The following is a 15,820-nucleotide window of genomic DNA, read 5'->3' on the forward strand; positions in this document are numbered from 1 at the left end:
TGGCAACACATAAGTCTCTCTTCCATTAATTCCCAAAGGATTTACATGGTTAGCATCAATTGAAATGGCCAGAGAAAATAATCTTTGGCAACAAGAAGGCTAAATTCATGGAAAGATAGGTTGGATTTTAGAAAAAAAATTCTTGTTTCAGACTTGCTCAGACACTGTCAATTTTGGTATTCTTACCTGTTTACTTTCAGGGCTTTCTTCAGCACCAAATTAGGGAGGTTAAAATCGGGAATTGAAGCATCATATGCACCTGAGAGACTACAAGACAGTATAATTAGTTGTGGGAGACTACCTTTAAACAATAGCTTTGGAGGAGAAAAAAATATTTCACTGGGATACTTGGTTTATTCCTTTCTTGCTTACTTTGCATTGGTGTGACTGATGTGACTTCAGTTCATTTCATTCAAGGCCAGTCTAAGGTCTTGCTACATTTTTAGAGGCGGCTGCTCTAAATTATGTCATAGCTGGAAAGCTGAGAGAAAATCAGGGAGTTGTAACAGTCTGCTGCTTTGCCCAGTATAAGCTTAATGATTTTCAGAAAAGAAAACAGTGTTGAGAGAGGTCAAAAGGCAATGATGTTTAACAAAATGATAGTAATGTGGGATTACAATTACCTGCATCTAAACTGGACAAATGCTACAATAGGACAAGGCTCACAGACATCCCTACCACGTTAAATAATTATTTTCACAAATACTTTGCTTGAGAGCACAAAAGCAGAAGAGCTATTCTTAATTCCTTATTTGCTCTCAGGATTCAACTGAGGAAACGTTGCGTGCTTGTGCAAGTGTGGCTAACGTTGCTCTCTGGGATAACTTTGCACCACTGAAACGGTGGATGTCCTTTCTTGACAAATTCAAAGCCATTTCACTGTTACTTACATCTTTCATGTGGTTTCGAGCAACAGGGCTCCTGTATTATTTAAGAATACATTTCTTTCTCTGGGCCATTTTCCATAGATGGGAAGCATTATGGCCTTTTGAGGAGCAGTATGCCTCAGTACACTTTCTTCTCCTTTTTGGGGGAAAGGGTGATGTTTCTTCTTATTTTTGACTCCTCCTTTACTGGACAGGTAACCTAGATGCTTCATCCAGTTCAGCTTGGCATCTCAAGGCTGAGCTGGAACAAAATGGCCTACAAAACAGCATGCCAAAAATTGTTACTGCAACTACACAAGGTGAAAGACATCAGCTTCATTCATTTTACTATACTATGACTGAACCAGAAGATGTCATCCCAGACCAACTGCATCAAGTAGTTCAGTTCAAATCAGATGGGATTTGATCATTCAGGCATTGGGTGATGCTGCCTCCTTTGCTTTGACTGTTTTCTTCACACTGACTGAGGGGATTGACAGTTGCTTTGAATGTTGCATTGCTACAAAAAGTCACCTTGAGTGGCCAACACTGGCACATTATTAATGAAAGTGAGCTATGGTTGGAGAATCCTATTAGGCCTTTCAGGCTACAGCCTGACTTTAAACACATCTTGCCTAAGAAATACACCCAGTGGTATTTTTCTCTGTATTTTACTTCCCTCTCAGACTGTTACAAATTTACAGATAAGCAAAAGTTCTCTGCATGTGTGCATGTACCCTTGCAAATTATTGATATGGAGGTATCTTCTTATCAATAGTCAAAATCAACTTGGCATAAAATATATTAAGAAAAAAAACCTGTGGAGTTGGGTAGAATTGATCACAACTATGGAAAGAAACTGGCTGGCATCCCACATACCTTAGTTCAGAGAAACCCCAGTTCAGCAAAGCACTCAAGTATGTGTTTAACTTTAATCAAGGGAAGTTAAACACATGCTTAAACTTAAACACGTGCTAAAAGCTTTGCTGGATTGGGTCCCAGCAAGGCCTAAGGCTGACTTGGTAAGGAAGCTAACCAAGGTAACAAACCCCATCAGATTAAATGTAGCATCTTTCTCTGGGGAAGGGGAAAAAGTAGCGGTTCTTTCCTTCTGATGGTATATATAATTTTGTGTACCAGCCATGTACAGACATGGACATGTTATGAATCACTCAGATAAAAAACTGGTTTGTGAGTCAGTAAATACATAAATATTAAATGCAAAAATAAAGAGACCATCTTCTGTATTTTGAAAAAGCTTGTCAGTTACCAAAAAGAGGCATACACTGTATGGTTGGGAGTAATTAGTCTCCATCTCCACAAATTACATTGTATGAGCCACTGCCAACATAAGCTTTCCATATTTTGAAATATTTTCTTCTCTCTAAATGAAACCACCCACTTTCTGAGTAATTCAGATTTTTTTAATCTCCTACAGATATATATGAGGCAGAAATAACCCTTGTCCCTAATGGAATATTAGCTCATGGAAAGAAAATTTAAAATGTAGTCTACATGAACTGATTATTTGATATAGCAAGTAGCATCCATGCCCAAATTTCACCTGGTTTTATGGACAAGTGGAGTTACTGCATTCTTCCAAATCATCAGTCTCACCTTCACTAAAAGGAAAAATGCACCTTCGATAAATAAAACAGGTCATTCCCTAAGAGTGGAAAAAAGCACACTCTTAAAAAAAATATTAAAAAGTGTACCGTGTGTCATTTCTAAGGGAAAGAGCTATGGATCACTGTGGCCCATAGACAGAGAGCTTGCACTCTGTAAGACTCTAGGCATAGGTTTTTGGTTAGCTGGCTCTGTGTAACTCGCTGCTCAACACCTCCCTTCCACCCCTCAAACCAATCTTTGGAGGCACCTCCCTTTCTGCTTTGATGAGGCACTGAGGCTTAGACTGCATTAGCAGAAATCTGTTATGGGCCTGATTCATAACGCACTTAGGTTTCCACTACAAGAGTTACTGTGTGCAATGCAGTTATGCAATGCTCCGAGATAAAAGCGGGAAAGGTGATAACTGATTGGCTTTTTATTTGTTTGATTTTGTTTTTAATATCCACAGCTCTCCCATTCTGGGAGTATAATTTAAGTTAAGAGTTTCTTACTCCTCAAATTCTTGAGGAAAAATGTAATAGTGGTTATTTATAAAATGTGATAAAATCAGAAAAATTAGCAGTTTCCTATTGCAGAAAATTTATGAGCATCTAAGCTGCATTTGGAATTGTACAGTAAAAGCATGATTCATACACACTTTATTTCTGAAGAAAAAACACCCATGATTTCTTTAAAAAGTGGCATTCTTATAGGTGAAATCAGATTTAGACCTTGTTAGCTGTTAATCAGAAAGTAAAGTAACTCAATTGTCCCAGCACTATTAAGACTAAACTGGATAACAAAGGTGATGTTCATCGCGTATTTGTCTTCCTGAGACAATGCTTCTGTAGAAGGGGAATGGAGAGAATCAGTTACATGGCAAACAAAACAAGAAAATCAAGACTTCTGCACATCTTTGGCATTTCTTTTTTCATAGTGTCTTGATCGAGAACAAGCAATTCAGTGGATTAAGAAAGAAAGGCTTCCAGCATTTCTAGAAAGTGACTGTTACTTTGAATACAGGTACTGCAATCTTTTATGCTGTCTCTCAGTTTTAAATTTGTACATTTTTCTCTTCTGTCTTATTCATCTTGACGGTACCCTTAATATGTTTTCTCCTACCTCTTGTCCTGTTTAATTTTAGCATTTTAGTGACCTGGATAAAGTAAAATCAGTGAATTTTTTCACTCATCATTCTGTAATTTTCCTTGACCATGAATTACATATTACATTACACCATTACAGAGAGAGTAAGAGTGGGGTTTTCTGATTTCTGAATCTCTGTTCCACTGAGATATGATGATAGCAATGCATCTTTCTCTAATCAATATGGAGGCCATATAAGTGAAAGATATGAATCTATGAAATCTATTTGGAAAAAACAGCAAGTCCTTTTAATTTCAATTATTAGTTTTGTATCTTTGGGCCTACGGTCAGACTTCCTTTTGCAAAGTTCTCTGGGGGATGCTGTGGCATAGTTGGATGATTTACAGTTATACACTTGCTATAGTTTCCCAGATGTCCTTTCAGCAGATGTTCAGGAGGTTTAGCATGCTTTTTGGAAGGATCTGCCTCTACATCCCTTCTTAAGGTTGTGTCTAGATGCTGATAATTGTAGTGTGTTTTAGGGGTCCTACAAGGAGAGGCAGCCTGCCGTTAGGGTTGAAAAAAGTCATGTGTGGCGACTGTAATGACAGACTAGTTACTGGGGTATGGACTTCTTGAAAAATTTCAAAATATTTTTAACTTTCAATATCCCAAAGACTGCACCTCAATTCAAGGAGAAAACTGTGCAAAGAATAAACAAACCATGAAAGAGTGCTTCATTTTACCTTTAATAGCAGCCTGCTTTACATGTATCTGGGTCTTGTGAAACACTAAACATTTGATCTTCTGCTATAGCAAAGTATTTCCTCAATCAAGCCCAGTTACCCAAGAGAATTACATAAAACTAACCTTAAACATGTGCCTAATTTCCATTGACAACAGTATTTTAAGTTGCTTTCCTGAATCAGGATCAAGATAGGCTGACATGCTAAAGGGGAAACTTGCATTTAAAGATGAAGATACCCCAACCCTAGAATGAAATCCTATTTGTCCTCAAATAGTGGGGACAAATGAAACTGGGCATTCAGCTTATGGTTATAGGCTCAGGCATAGGTGGCTTCTTCCCTTCACATGCACCTTGGTTGGTTTTGTACTGCTTTCTAACATAACTGAGTAAGTTCTGCCACAGTTCTTGAGCCCAGAGCATCCTCATTATTGCCACGAGGTTCTAGGATTGCATATCCTGAACATCGCAAGGTTCACACTAACACAAGGTAGCACTGCAGTGCTGTTCAGTACTATGAACTCCTCATATAGCAGCCAGCTGAACATGGTAGCGCCAGCTGTCTTGTTATAATCTGAAAGTTCAATTAGTATGATGGCTGCTGTGGCATTGCTGCTGGAAGCTTGCTTGTATCAGGACCAGGAAACGTAGTGTCTGGGAGAATAGTTCCATTTTATCAATCAAAACGTTCAAGGGCTTCTTGGCAGGGCTTGGGACTGCGTAGATACATGCAAGATCATCCTGACAGAAATCAGTTTTACTGATAAAGCTTGATAATGCAAAGCAGGCCACCAACTGTAAAGCTGGTGGGTTATGGAATGGCAGTATTGGTGTTTATATATGTGACAGCAGGTGAGGGGTGAAATAATAAAGCAGGTCATGAAGTTCCTTGTAGCAATTTATTTTTAGAGTGATCATGTTTTTTATTGCCTATTCTAGGAAAAAATCAACTGTTTCTCTGCTAAAAGCTAAAATTAACTATTTTCTTGTCACAATGTTTAATTTCAGGCTAGCTAAATTGATATCACAGGTAGAATGGAGCAAGACTGGCATTAATTTCATTATAGATAGTGACTACTATCCCTGGATAAGGAAGCAAGATCCAAGTCCTCCCCCTCCTGAGGAGGATGACACTTCATTGACTATGAAGAAGTTCTACGTATCGCTTGGCCAGGTAAAATAAACATGTTTAGTGTGTGTAACATCAAGCTAGATTGAATGCATTGGGTTAAATTATTGTAACCGAGGTCACAACCTAATTGGACAACTGATTCTCTGAATATCCCTTATTTTCGAAGCTCTTTGTACTAAAGAAGGTTGATAGGTTGTAACATAGCTTAAACAGAAGCTCTGTTACAAGTACACTCAGCCACTGTCATACAGCTCTCTTCACTGGGAACTATCGTTACTGAAATCTACACAAACAGACTGTGTAAAATGACTACAGACAGTAAGCCCTCTGCTCTCAGAAACAGTGCAATAAATAGAGAAATTTGAATTATTCTATGACATTTCTTTTCCTAGGCTACAGTTTCTCAGACAAAGGATTGGTTTACATTAGCAAAACGAAGTGAATCCATGAAAACTACAGATTCATTTATGCATCCTGTAGCTTCTAGTGAAATTCAAGATATTCAGTGTTTGCCTGGGCAGCATGAAAGGGACGATTCATTAAGTGAAAAAGACCTTCTGGGTAAGTAACAGGGGCTCAGCCATAGTATTTATAACACAACTCTGACTAGGTGGCAAGAAAAGGCATTCCAAAGAATTGCTGCTAACTCCACTTATTACCTTCTGAGTATCACATAGTATCTTAGGCCTCAGACAGGGATTTGTTTCTTTCCATAGCCACAACATTAAATGAAAATTTGAGCTAGTAGCCAAGTAATTTTGTGACAGTAGAAGCCTCTTTTCTTAGATATTTCTGTCTCATATATGTCTGTAAGTTTCAGCTGAGGGTTTGGTTTTTTCCATTTGATATGTTTTGAAAGACTTTCTTGTCTGGATTCTTTGGGTATTTGATAATGTATGATTTATGTTGCAGCCATCTTCTTAGGGTATTTATGTTGGGCACTTAAAGGCCTTTTGGCTGCCAATTTTTATGAATCTTATAGAATGTAATAATTTGTGACACTCCTGTCTATTTGTCAAATTTAACTGAAATCGTTCAGCAGGTTTCAAAGGTACTGGGAGAGAACATACAGATGCACATATGGACATACCTGATTGCATAGCCTTGCTTCTGCTGTGTAGGTAGTAGCAAGATGAACAGAGAAGTCTCAGCTCATGTGCTAGGAGTTCTCTCCCCCCCATTCTCAGAGGAAAAAGCAGCCATTCTACTTTGAGACTTGCACTGCTGGGACCACCAAGTCCAATGGCTGAATGGAAAACTGGAAGACATGATAACTCCAGAAGTCTGTCTTCTTCCCCAAACCCATGAGGATCACCCCAAGAAATACATTGCTGATACAAAGATTATTAATGAAGTTATTCAAGTTGCACTTGTTTGCAGCTCATGACTCTACCACTAATTTTTGCAGTGCTTTGAGCAGAGACTTCACAAGTGCACCATTCTTGTAGAGCATCGTAATGTAGTGTAGCTCTGTGTTGCAGTGAGCTGGCCTATGGAAAGCCTCTCTGTCTCTTCTTTTGCTGCAGTTGTCCTGCAGTCAACAGCAGTTTGCCTCAATGAGTATTTTACATCTTCTCACTGAAAACTTTATTTTATAACATAGCTTCATTTTACGTGTGCTTATGACTTTTTTTTATGCTTATTTCATGGGAAATCCAGCATTCTTTCAGTCAGAAAACTTTCTTTAGGCACAGTATTCACCTGGTGTAGGGGTCAGGCGCTGGAAGCAACAAAGGGCATCAGCTAAGTTTCTCAGAGCCAGCCTGCAATTAGAAAGAGTTTGATAGCTAAAGGTATTTCCTTGGACAATCCAGTTTGAATTCCTTGCTCACTGCTTCAGTCGAATCAGGGTTAACAATTAATGTCTTGAGCAAAACCCTGAGCCACTTGGCTTTTGATGACTCAAGAGCTGTGTATCTCTCTCCCTAGCCCCCTCAGGTCCTGTGAAATCATTCCTCGTGTTTCAGTTTCACAGAACTGTGTTGAGAAGCTATAATTTTTCTTTTTCAAGCAAAACCATTTGAAATAGTTTAGAAATAAGAAAAGATTTTAAATGACACTGATTTTTATATTAATGTCAACTTATTGTGCCACATGTACGTACACACAAAATTATCTAAGTGCAGAGCAGGGAACCTCTATGCCATGTTCCTAACCCAAGTGTCTGTCTGTGACAGTGGCCTGCACTGGTTAGACGTGGCTTATTTTCAGAGAAAGACGGAAGGAATGTCTAACTGCCATTACCATTTATTGACTAGGCCACCACAGGGGGTTACACAGGCTGATAACATTACAAATGTGAATTCAGTGGATCTGAGAGATTTAGCCTCTTTCTATCACTGACTGATGTAATGCATGTGCTCAGAGGTTGTAGCAGTCTCCTCACTGACAATGTTTTTGCCTTAGAGATACAATAGAGTATGAAAGCCTACATCTTAGCTTTAGGGAAATACAGAAGATATTGTTTATTCTATAGTTTAACCACTGGATTGATATGAAGATATTGTAGAGCCACAAGTGAATCATGACTTTGTTTTTTTTTACTTTCACTTAGATTGTGCTGCTGTTCACAATATCTGTAGTTATTCTGCTCAGTTTTACAGGGTTGACTTGTACAGCATGAACCTAGCTAAGCAGTATGTATAGTCAAGGTCATCTTTGCTAATATGCTCCAGAAGTACACGATTTGCTGAAAGTCTGGCAGAAGTAGAAAAGATATTTGAGCAAGTTAAAGCAGTAAGTTTCTTTCTCAGCAGACCAGGATGGCAGGGCATGCTTAACAGCATTGGAACGACAAGGAGCTGGGTAAAAGGAACTAAGTAGAAAAGTGTAGACCAAAAAACCAGGGCTGGTCACTGTTCTGAACTTGTCAGTTATGAAACATCTCTAAATGGAAAGGAGCCATTTCTGGGTGGTAGACCGGACTGCAGGATTGTTAAATGTTTCCAGAGCTCTTGACAAAATAATTTGTTTTATAATATACGTATATATATTTTATAATATATGTATGTCAAGATTTTACCCAACTGACAGAGGCCCGTTCGATGTTTTAGTCTTTTGCAATAATCAACGTAAGCAGACAAAGAATTATCACTTACTAACTTCCTCAAGCCTAAACAAAACCCAATCCTGCTACATACTGTGACTTTGATCAAACTATGACCAAATGCTCAGGAAGAAACCAGGCCTTGCAGCACAACAAGGTGGTTTAACAAGTGCTGAGGAGCTGGGATGCTCAGCTGAGTAAACAAGACAATTGGCTCCAGTGGGAGTTGTTCCTGAACTCTGCTGCTCTGCTGGAATTCAACAGGGAATGAGTTCATGAGTCATGGGGCTGAGTTTCTAGCCAGATAACAACAGCAGAAGCACCTCTCCTATTCCCTGCTTTGCAGCGTGACGTGGTCTGACTGTTCTGCAGCAGCACAATATAAATATGCTGCAATTTTTAACTTGGAAATGTTGATATGCAAGAGAACGGTCCTGAATCAAAAGGTGTTCAATGGTTTTTTTCTGATTTAATGCAGAAGCAGGTTCCCTGCCTAAGGAATGCCACCAACGGAGTTTCCTTTCCCCTTCAAGGACAGCATCAGCAAAAGCAGACATTATTAGGGAGAGATCCAGAGAGGCTGAGAAGGGTTCTTCTGTGGCTATTGCTGAACCTCCTTCCCACACTCAGTTAAGAGTTTATCTAGACCCGAAATGGGACAGTGCAGCAAAAGAAGAAAATGGACAGGAAAGCGCAACTTTTCAGACACCAGAAGAACTCATACCAGCTTATAGTCAATTTGTAATGAAGGAACCTATTTCAGAACTGACCTGCCAGACAGCTGCTGACATTGAGAGTGATGTGGATTTCCACAAACAGCCTGAAGTGTTTATACACGAGTTAGCAAATAATGAATTTGCCCACGGTACTGCGGAGTCACTCTTTTCCCAAAGTTCTTCTCCATTTACTGTCTTGGACTCCAAGGGAGATGTAAGAGAACGAGATACTGAAGAAGTAAGCTTAAGATCAAGTTCTGAAAGTGGTGGGGCAGACAGTAGGGCTGCCTGGTGTATTAGTCACAGGACTTACGACACCGGCAACAGACACGAGTTTGAAAGATTCAAGAAGTTCATTAAAGGAACACTGGGGGAGAGGTACTGGTGGCTTTGGATGGATATTGAAAGACTAAAGGCTCTTAAGGACACTACAAGGCAGCAAAGGTACTTCCCATTATTTAACAGTTATTCACATTTTAATACTTGTAACCCTGCCAGACCAACACAGGTTTTGAGATTTCAGAATAAATTGTCATGTTTGAATAGAACAGACACAATTAAAGTAATCATGAGTGTCCTGACAAGGTAAGTCAGGAATGACTCTGCTGAAGCTAATAAAACTCTTTTTGCAGAGTCATGTTTGCAAAGCTTACATGAAGTCAGAATCACTATAGGATTAAGGCTTTGTTAGAAAGAGATTTGGAAAACAGATGGCAGCAGAAAGAAAAAAAAAGAAAATAATTTAAATTCACAAGTAGGGCATTCAGTATGACAAGCTACTTTAGTGAAAAGCGCTGCTGGATTCAGATTGTCTATTCTAAGGCACTGCACATTTTATCTTATACACAACCTGTCTCTAATTTGTGGAAAAATTGTTTTGGCTTCTGCCACTTGCAATTAAAAACATGTTGCATGACAGTAGTTTAACCAGTAGGATGAACTGTACTTAGTTCTGTATAGCATCTGATACATGCTTATATGACTATTTTTATTGACTCAAGGCAACTCAGTAAGATGAAAAAACTCTATCTGCTGAGCAGTGGAGACTATTTCCTCAGTTGGGAAGTGTTACTCAGACTTGATCTACTGCATGGACATCAGTGGAATATAAGGCATTTAAGACGGATTCAGCCTGAAGTAGTGAAACCTCTACTTCTTTACTGGTATGAAAAAATGAACATGAACTAAGATTCTGTTGTTTAACAAATTTCCATTTTCTTTGATAAGCCTATTAGGTTTATTTCATCTCAATTATGGGAAGCAATATCATTGTAAATACTAGCAGACGTTGCCTCTGAATTTTTAGTTGAGCCTAAACTACACTGCAATCTGCTGAGAAGCCAGGTAGATCTGCCTTACTGAGCCCTTGTTCTTTTACTGCCAGAGCATCTGAGCTACTTTGTGTATAGCTGCCTTGGATACCATTCAACTAAACTTTAGGCTGCAGGGTAGGGAAATCCCTCCAGGCACAGAAGGTTAATTCTGTCCTAACCTGTTCCCCATATTGCCCTTCTCAAGTTTCTGAGGATGCTCTGTGTATACATCTATGTGGAATTTGAGGCTTTACTGTTCAATGTCTGTCATACAAAATGCCTTTTACATATTGACAGCTTAAGCGAGGATAAAAATTCTCACCTGTTTCCAAAACATAAGCTAAATTTTTGAAGGTCTCTCCTCCACAAGGGGAATCAACAAATTGCAGGCATAAACAAATACGTGCAATTGTGAACTTCGCTGTGGAGCCTCATGAGAGTTGTGGTCTGTGTCCTGTGACCTACAATCCTTAACCATTCTTTGCTGTAGGATGGATGGGGCATATCCTACTGCAGACTCATACAAAGGCAACTATGTAATGGTGCAGAATTTGCAACCTAAGTTTATGAGTAGCTTGGTTTTAGATTTGGAAGAGTGTAATAAACGTATCTTTAACACTAACTGATTTTTAATTCTAGGTGCATACAGCACCATATCTTGATACAGTAAACACCATCATGGGGAAAAAAAAAAGAAGCCAAATAACTCAGTATTTCATATTTTGGGAAAGTTCTACTTATTAGCTTTTTTTTTCCTAGGGGTCCCAGATTTTGTGTCACTCATTCAACAGAAATAGAAACTGCCAGTGCAAAACTGAAGCTCTGGCACACATGCCAAGAGAGACCAAGGGTGGATATTGATCCCTTTCCGCAAATGGTATCATTGCTACCATTGACACCTAAGTCTTGCATGCCCAGGATACCACCTTCCCTTCCTCAGGTAGGTAGGATTACAACACTGAAAACCAAAGCCTTGTCCCGTCAAAAATAATGATAAAACTCCTTGAATTCAGTGAGACAAGAATATGGTACTTGGTTGTTAGGAAATCAAGATTTAGCAAACTGGTCTGTTGCAGATGATTATGTATAAAAAATGCAACAAAATTTTACTATACGTTATGCAACAGTAAATTGAGTCAAATTATCTCCTCAGTTACATCCTGGCTATTTCATAAGTCTTTTGGATAGATACTTTAGCTCAAAATTCCAAGAACTGCAAAATTAAGGATCTAGCAGTGCAGATTCCGCCCTTCAACCAGCCTTATCTTAACTGAGAGTATTTCGTACAACTTCACTGCAGTTACCCTGAATCTACCCACATGTTTGTAAAAAGGGCAGAGTTCTGCTCATTTTCTATCACCACAGACCTTCAATCAGCTACTCCTGATCTTTGCTTTCTATGGAGGGCCATGAGCCACGCAACAGAGACCTTTTCACAGCATGTAGTTTGCAGGTGGCCAGTTCAGTTTTGACTCTGTTCTTCCTTGAAAGCCTAAATTTGAGAGGTAACTGCAATGAAAGCTGCAGGTTTTCAGCAACACAGTGTTAAGCCTCAGGACAGACGGTTCTTGGAGAATGTGAATTGAGACTGTGGTTATCAAGAAGACTGTGGTTATCAAGAAATGGATGGTCTATGCCACGGGTCTGTTCACACACACCTCTGTGACTTTGAGTTGGATAGTTTTAGACTACAATTATATTTTTTAAAAAGCTAATTCATGGATATAATGGAGGAAAAACAGTGGGACAGATTTCCTGTTCAGAAGAAGCTGGGTTCAGGAGCCAGATTCCTGCTGATCACAGCAGGAATGGGAGCCAGAAGCAGCTGCCTCTTACAGAGACCAGTTCTGGATTCACAAGGTGTGTTAATGTCCCAGGACTAGCTGTAGGTCAGGGAGACAGGATCCTAACTCTGCAGGTTTTCCAGCCCCTGTTGAGTTCAGCACTTGAGGAAAACTATGATCTGGCACCCATGAACCTCACAGAATCAGCTGATGGACCTTTTCTTGCTGCTTTTTTCTCTTTTTTTTTTTTTTTTTTCTGTGAGAAATCTGGACTTTTAAATCTTCCAGCTCCACTGTGCTTGCAAGAGCTTAGAACGAGCAGCAACTCTGGGTGAATTTCTGAGGGCACTCTGAATGCAGCTGGCCTCTCCAAGAAATCATAGCATGATTTTGTTCAAAATAAGTCAGTGATGGTGTGGCAGAATGCCCCCTTTCTCTCTTAGTTTGAGTGATTGTTATCTGTCTTACAGCCCTGGTTTATAGTGAGCTACTTAAGGTAATCTTTTAGTAAAGATTCACAAAACATGTTCACGTGCTTTTCACCTGACATCCTCTGTAGTTCTATGCAAAGTGCACGTAACATATTTCTACCTGTTAAAAATGTAATTTTAAAGTTATAGTGGTTATTAAGGTGTGCTGAAAAATCTTGGAAGATATTCAGAGAAGCTTTTTGCAATTTGCAGTGTTACATATTGTGATTGACAAGGAAAAATGGTCCTGAAAACTCTTGAATGTTTTTGAGTAGTTAATGAGAACACGTTAAGAAAACACAAAGGTGGAAAAATAATCAGAATTGCCTTATTTTTCTTTTATGTCTTTTAGAAAAGTAGAACAAGCTCACCAACAACTTTATTAAAACTAGCTACACCAAATTTCTCTTTGAAGAGATCATTAAGATTATCATCTACCCTGTCATCAAGTCAGAGCCCCCAAAGGGATGACATTTCTAGCAGCAGAAAGTGGTAAGTACAAAAGTCCCTTGTACATCTTTCTGCACACCAATATATCTCAAATATTTATGAAAGGCTTTTAGATCCTACTGTTTTCACGAAAACTTATCTTTATATATAATAATCTGCTTAGTGAAGGTACAGATTGCGTGCATGGAGAATTCCTCCCTGGCTGATTAGTTTCTCATTTATTTGTGCCACAACACAAAAGGCACACAAACACAAAGTGTTTTACCAACACAAAGTGTTGGTAACACTCCAAACACAAACACAAGTGTTTTACCCTCTCTTGTATAATCGTTGATATTCTATACATATATTTACGTTGTTTTAACCTCTCTCAAGTGCTTGCCCTCAAAGATATGCTGTGTCAGGGATTTCCACAGGGCCACATGAAAAAGTATTCCTCTAGATTTTTTACATTTATCATAAATTTGAACTTCATGTACGTTTTCCTCTACTGTTCTCTATGTCATTCTACCTCTTTCATGTCCCTTCTTAGTTGTATATTTTATAAGCAGTCCTAGTTTTTTCTTAAATAGGTATTGAAAATTTTCTTTGTTTGTGAATCCAGGCCAAAGTCAGTGAGCAGAGACATGATTCATTGCTTAGCTTTGGATGGAACTGCAGACTCCAAATACCAGGGTCACAGAAAGTACACCTATGCTGAGCTTCTCCCGGTAAGTAGTGCTTTAAAATTTTAGTTGTCTTGAATCATGGGTTAAACCACTTTATTCTGTAGTATCAAAGGGAAAATAGCCAATGATGGGGAGAAATTGGTTTGATTATGTGAATGTCAATGCCGTATGCAGAGGTATAATTAGAATGTCAGCATTTTCTGTGTGGTATCTGTCACCTATTTGATAGGAAATCATGGCACATACAGAGGTTTATTTTCACTAGAAAGTGTTGATCTTCTCCATGGTGACCATGTGTTCAGTAGGCTATTATGGAAAACTCACTGGATAAATGCTTTAGCGGAATCGTTGCCTAGGAAAGTATACCAGACTTAGAGTGAAAACTGAATCTGCCCTAGAAAGTCATTAAAATAGTAAAATTCATAAGAGGAAAATGCTTCACTTATACAATTCCTCTTTATTGCTTGTGTACTTCATTCTTTTCTTCGTTGAATTATTGCCTGCTAAGCAGGCCCTCAATCCAACAAACCTCAGGAGGGACAGGCTGCACGTAGGAGCCTTTTCTCAGTAACTTTTAAAATGCTGACAAATCGAACACGTGAACTGCCAAGATTTGGCAATTTAAAATATATCTGAAACTTTTCAGGTTTGTGGAATGTGGAATGGTCTTGAAACAGCCTGCTGTTTCATGGCAGTATTGATACTCTATGGCCTCACAACTAAAAAAAACAAAAAACATATTATGAGATCTGGGCCTGTTTACATATGCATGGAATTTGCTGATCACTTGAGCACACGATTGATTGTTTTTCACATCAAAATCATACTTTGTTTATTACTTCACTGCAGTCATTTTACTACTTTGTTAATTTTGACAGAAGAAAAGGCTAGTCTTTGCAATTAGGGGACATTTGCAGTTAGAAACTTGTATTCAGGAAATGTTCATACCATGAACTATTAGTTTTTATACAGCTTCATCATGCAGAGTTTCCTTCTGGCTGAGGGAGGAAAATACTAATCCATTTACACTTACAGGGCTAGACTGGAGCCTACAGTCAGGACCCCACAATTTGCCATCACAAACATGATGCAAAGGGGAATGCAGGGATTCATAATTTAACTTCATACTGGGGAGTGGGATCTTCTTGCTCTGCTTCAGAAGTCTGGCTTCCTCCTGCCCTTCTCCATCCCTGTTACTATTTGGAAAGAAGCTGGTTGTCAGCCACCACACTCATCTGCTCCCATTTCTGCTATCAGAGACGGCAAGTCAGCCAAAGTTTCTCTCTTGTGATCATCAGAAGCTAATTTACTAGTTTCTACCCTCCTCTGGCTTCTCTGCGAGTGTTGTCAAAATGGATGTATTCTTCCTGAAATGCATCAGGAGCTAGTCACAGTAAAGGGCATGGATTTCCTCTCCCCTAAAATGTTCATGATTTTGGTGCTGATGTCAGTGGTGTAACCCCAAGAGACATATCTTTTGTTCCATGATAGTTAATCATTTGAGGCTTGACCAAATAACCACCTGTTAACTTCTGTTGGTTCAAAACACAGTAGCCTGAGCTGAGGCAACTTTTGACAGCAAAGTGATATGGTTTAGTATAATTAGCTCCAGACTCGGAGCTAAAGAGTTAATGACAGAACTACGGCCAGGTTTGTTTTCCTGTTTCAAGTATTGAGGAACTACCTAAGGGATGCTATGGTGATTTTGGTACTCTGCATGTCTTCAGCCATCAGACTTATTCCATTGGATGTGAATATTTAGTGGGAAAATGGTATGGAGAGCTATGATCAATTGCATATATAGTAGAAAACGGAGTCTGGTTTCTTGGGATGAAGATACTAATTGAACACACTGCATGGCCCTCCATTGCAATGTACTGACATTTGAAAGTAATGAAAGCCTATTATTCCTTGCTGTATAACTATATTTTATTTG

General features: G+C 39.0%; 1 protein-coding gene across 1 annotated transcript in view; it reads left to right on the top strand.

The window, feature by feature from the left end:
- RGS22 (regulator of G protein signaling 22) overlaps nt 1–15,820 on the top strand; it is a 63,734-nt gene that overhangs the window by 13,125 nt on the left and 34,789 nt on the right. Inside the window, exons 5-12 of the mRNA XM_087734900.1 lie at nt 3,412–3,497; nt 5,314–5,479; nt 5,830–5,998; nt 8,962–9,643; nt 10,201–10,362; nt 11,272–11,452; nt 13,119–13,258; nt 13,821–13,926. Coding sequence (XP_087591026.1) covers nt 3,412–3,497; nt 5,314–5,479; nt 5,830–5,998; nt 8,962–9,643; nt 10,201–10,362; nt 11,272–11,452; nt 13,119–13,258; nt 13,821–13,926 — 1,692 coding nt within the window. The remainder of the gene's footprint in view (nt 1–3,411; nt 3,498–5,313; nt 5,480–5,829; nt 5,999–8,961; nt 9,644–10,200; nt 10,363–11,271; nt 11,453–13,118; nt 13,259–13,820; nt 13,927–15,820) is intronic.

Source organism: Nipponia nippon, unplaced genomic scaffold, assembly GCF_047370975.1.
Source record: "Nipponia nippon isolate SJK-2023a ecotype South Korea unplaced genomic scaffold, ASM4737097v1 scaffold_1, whole genome shotgun sequence".
Classification (NCBI taxonomy): domain Eukaryota; kingdom Metazoa; phylum Chordata; class Aves; order Pelecaniformes; family Threskiornithidae; genus Nipponia; species Nipponia nippon.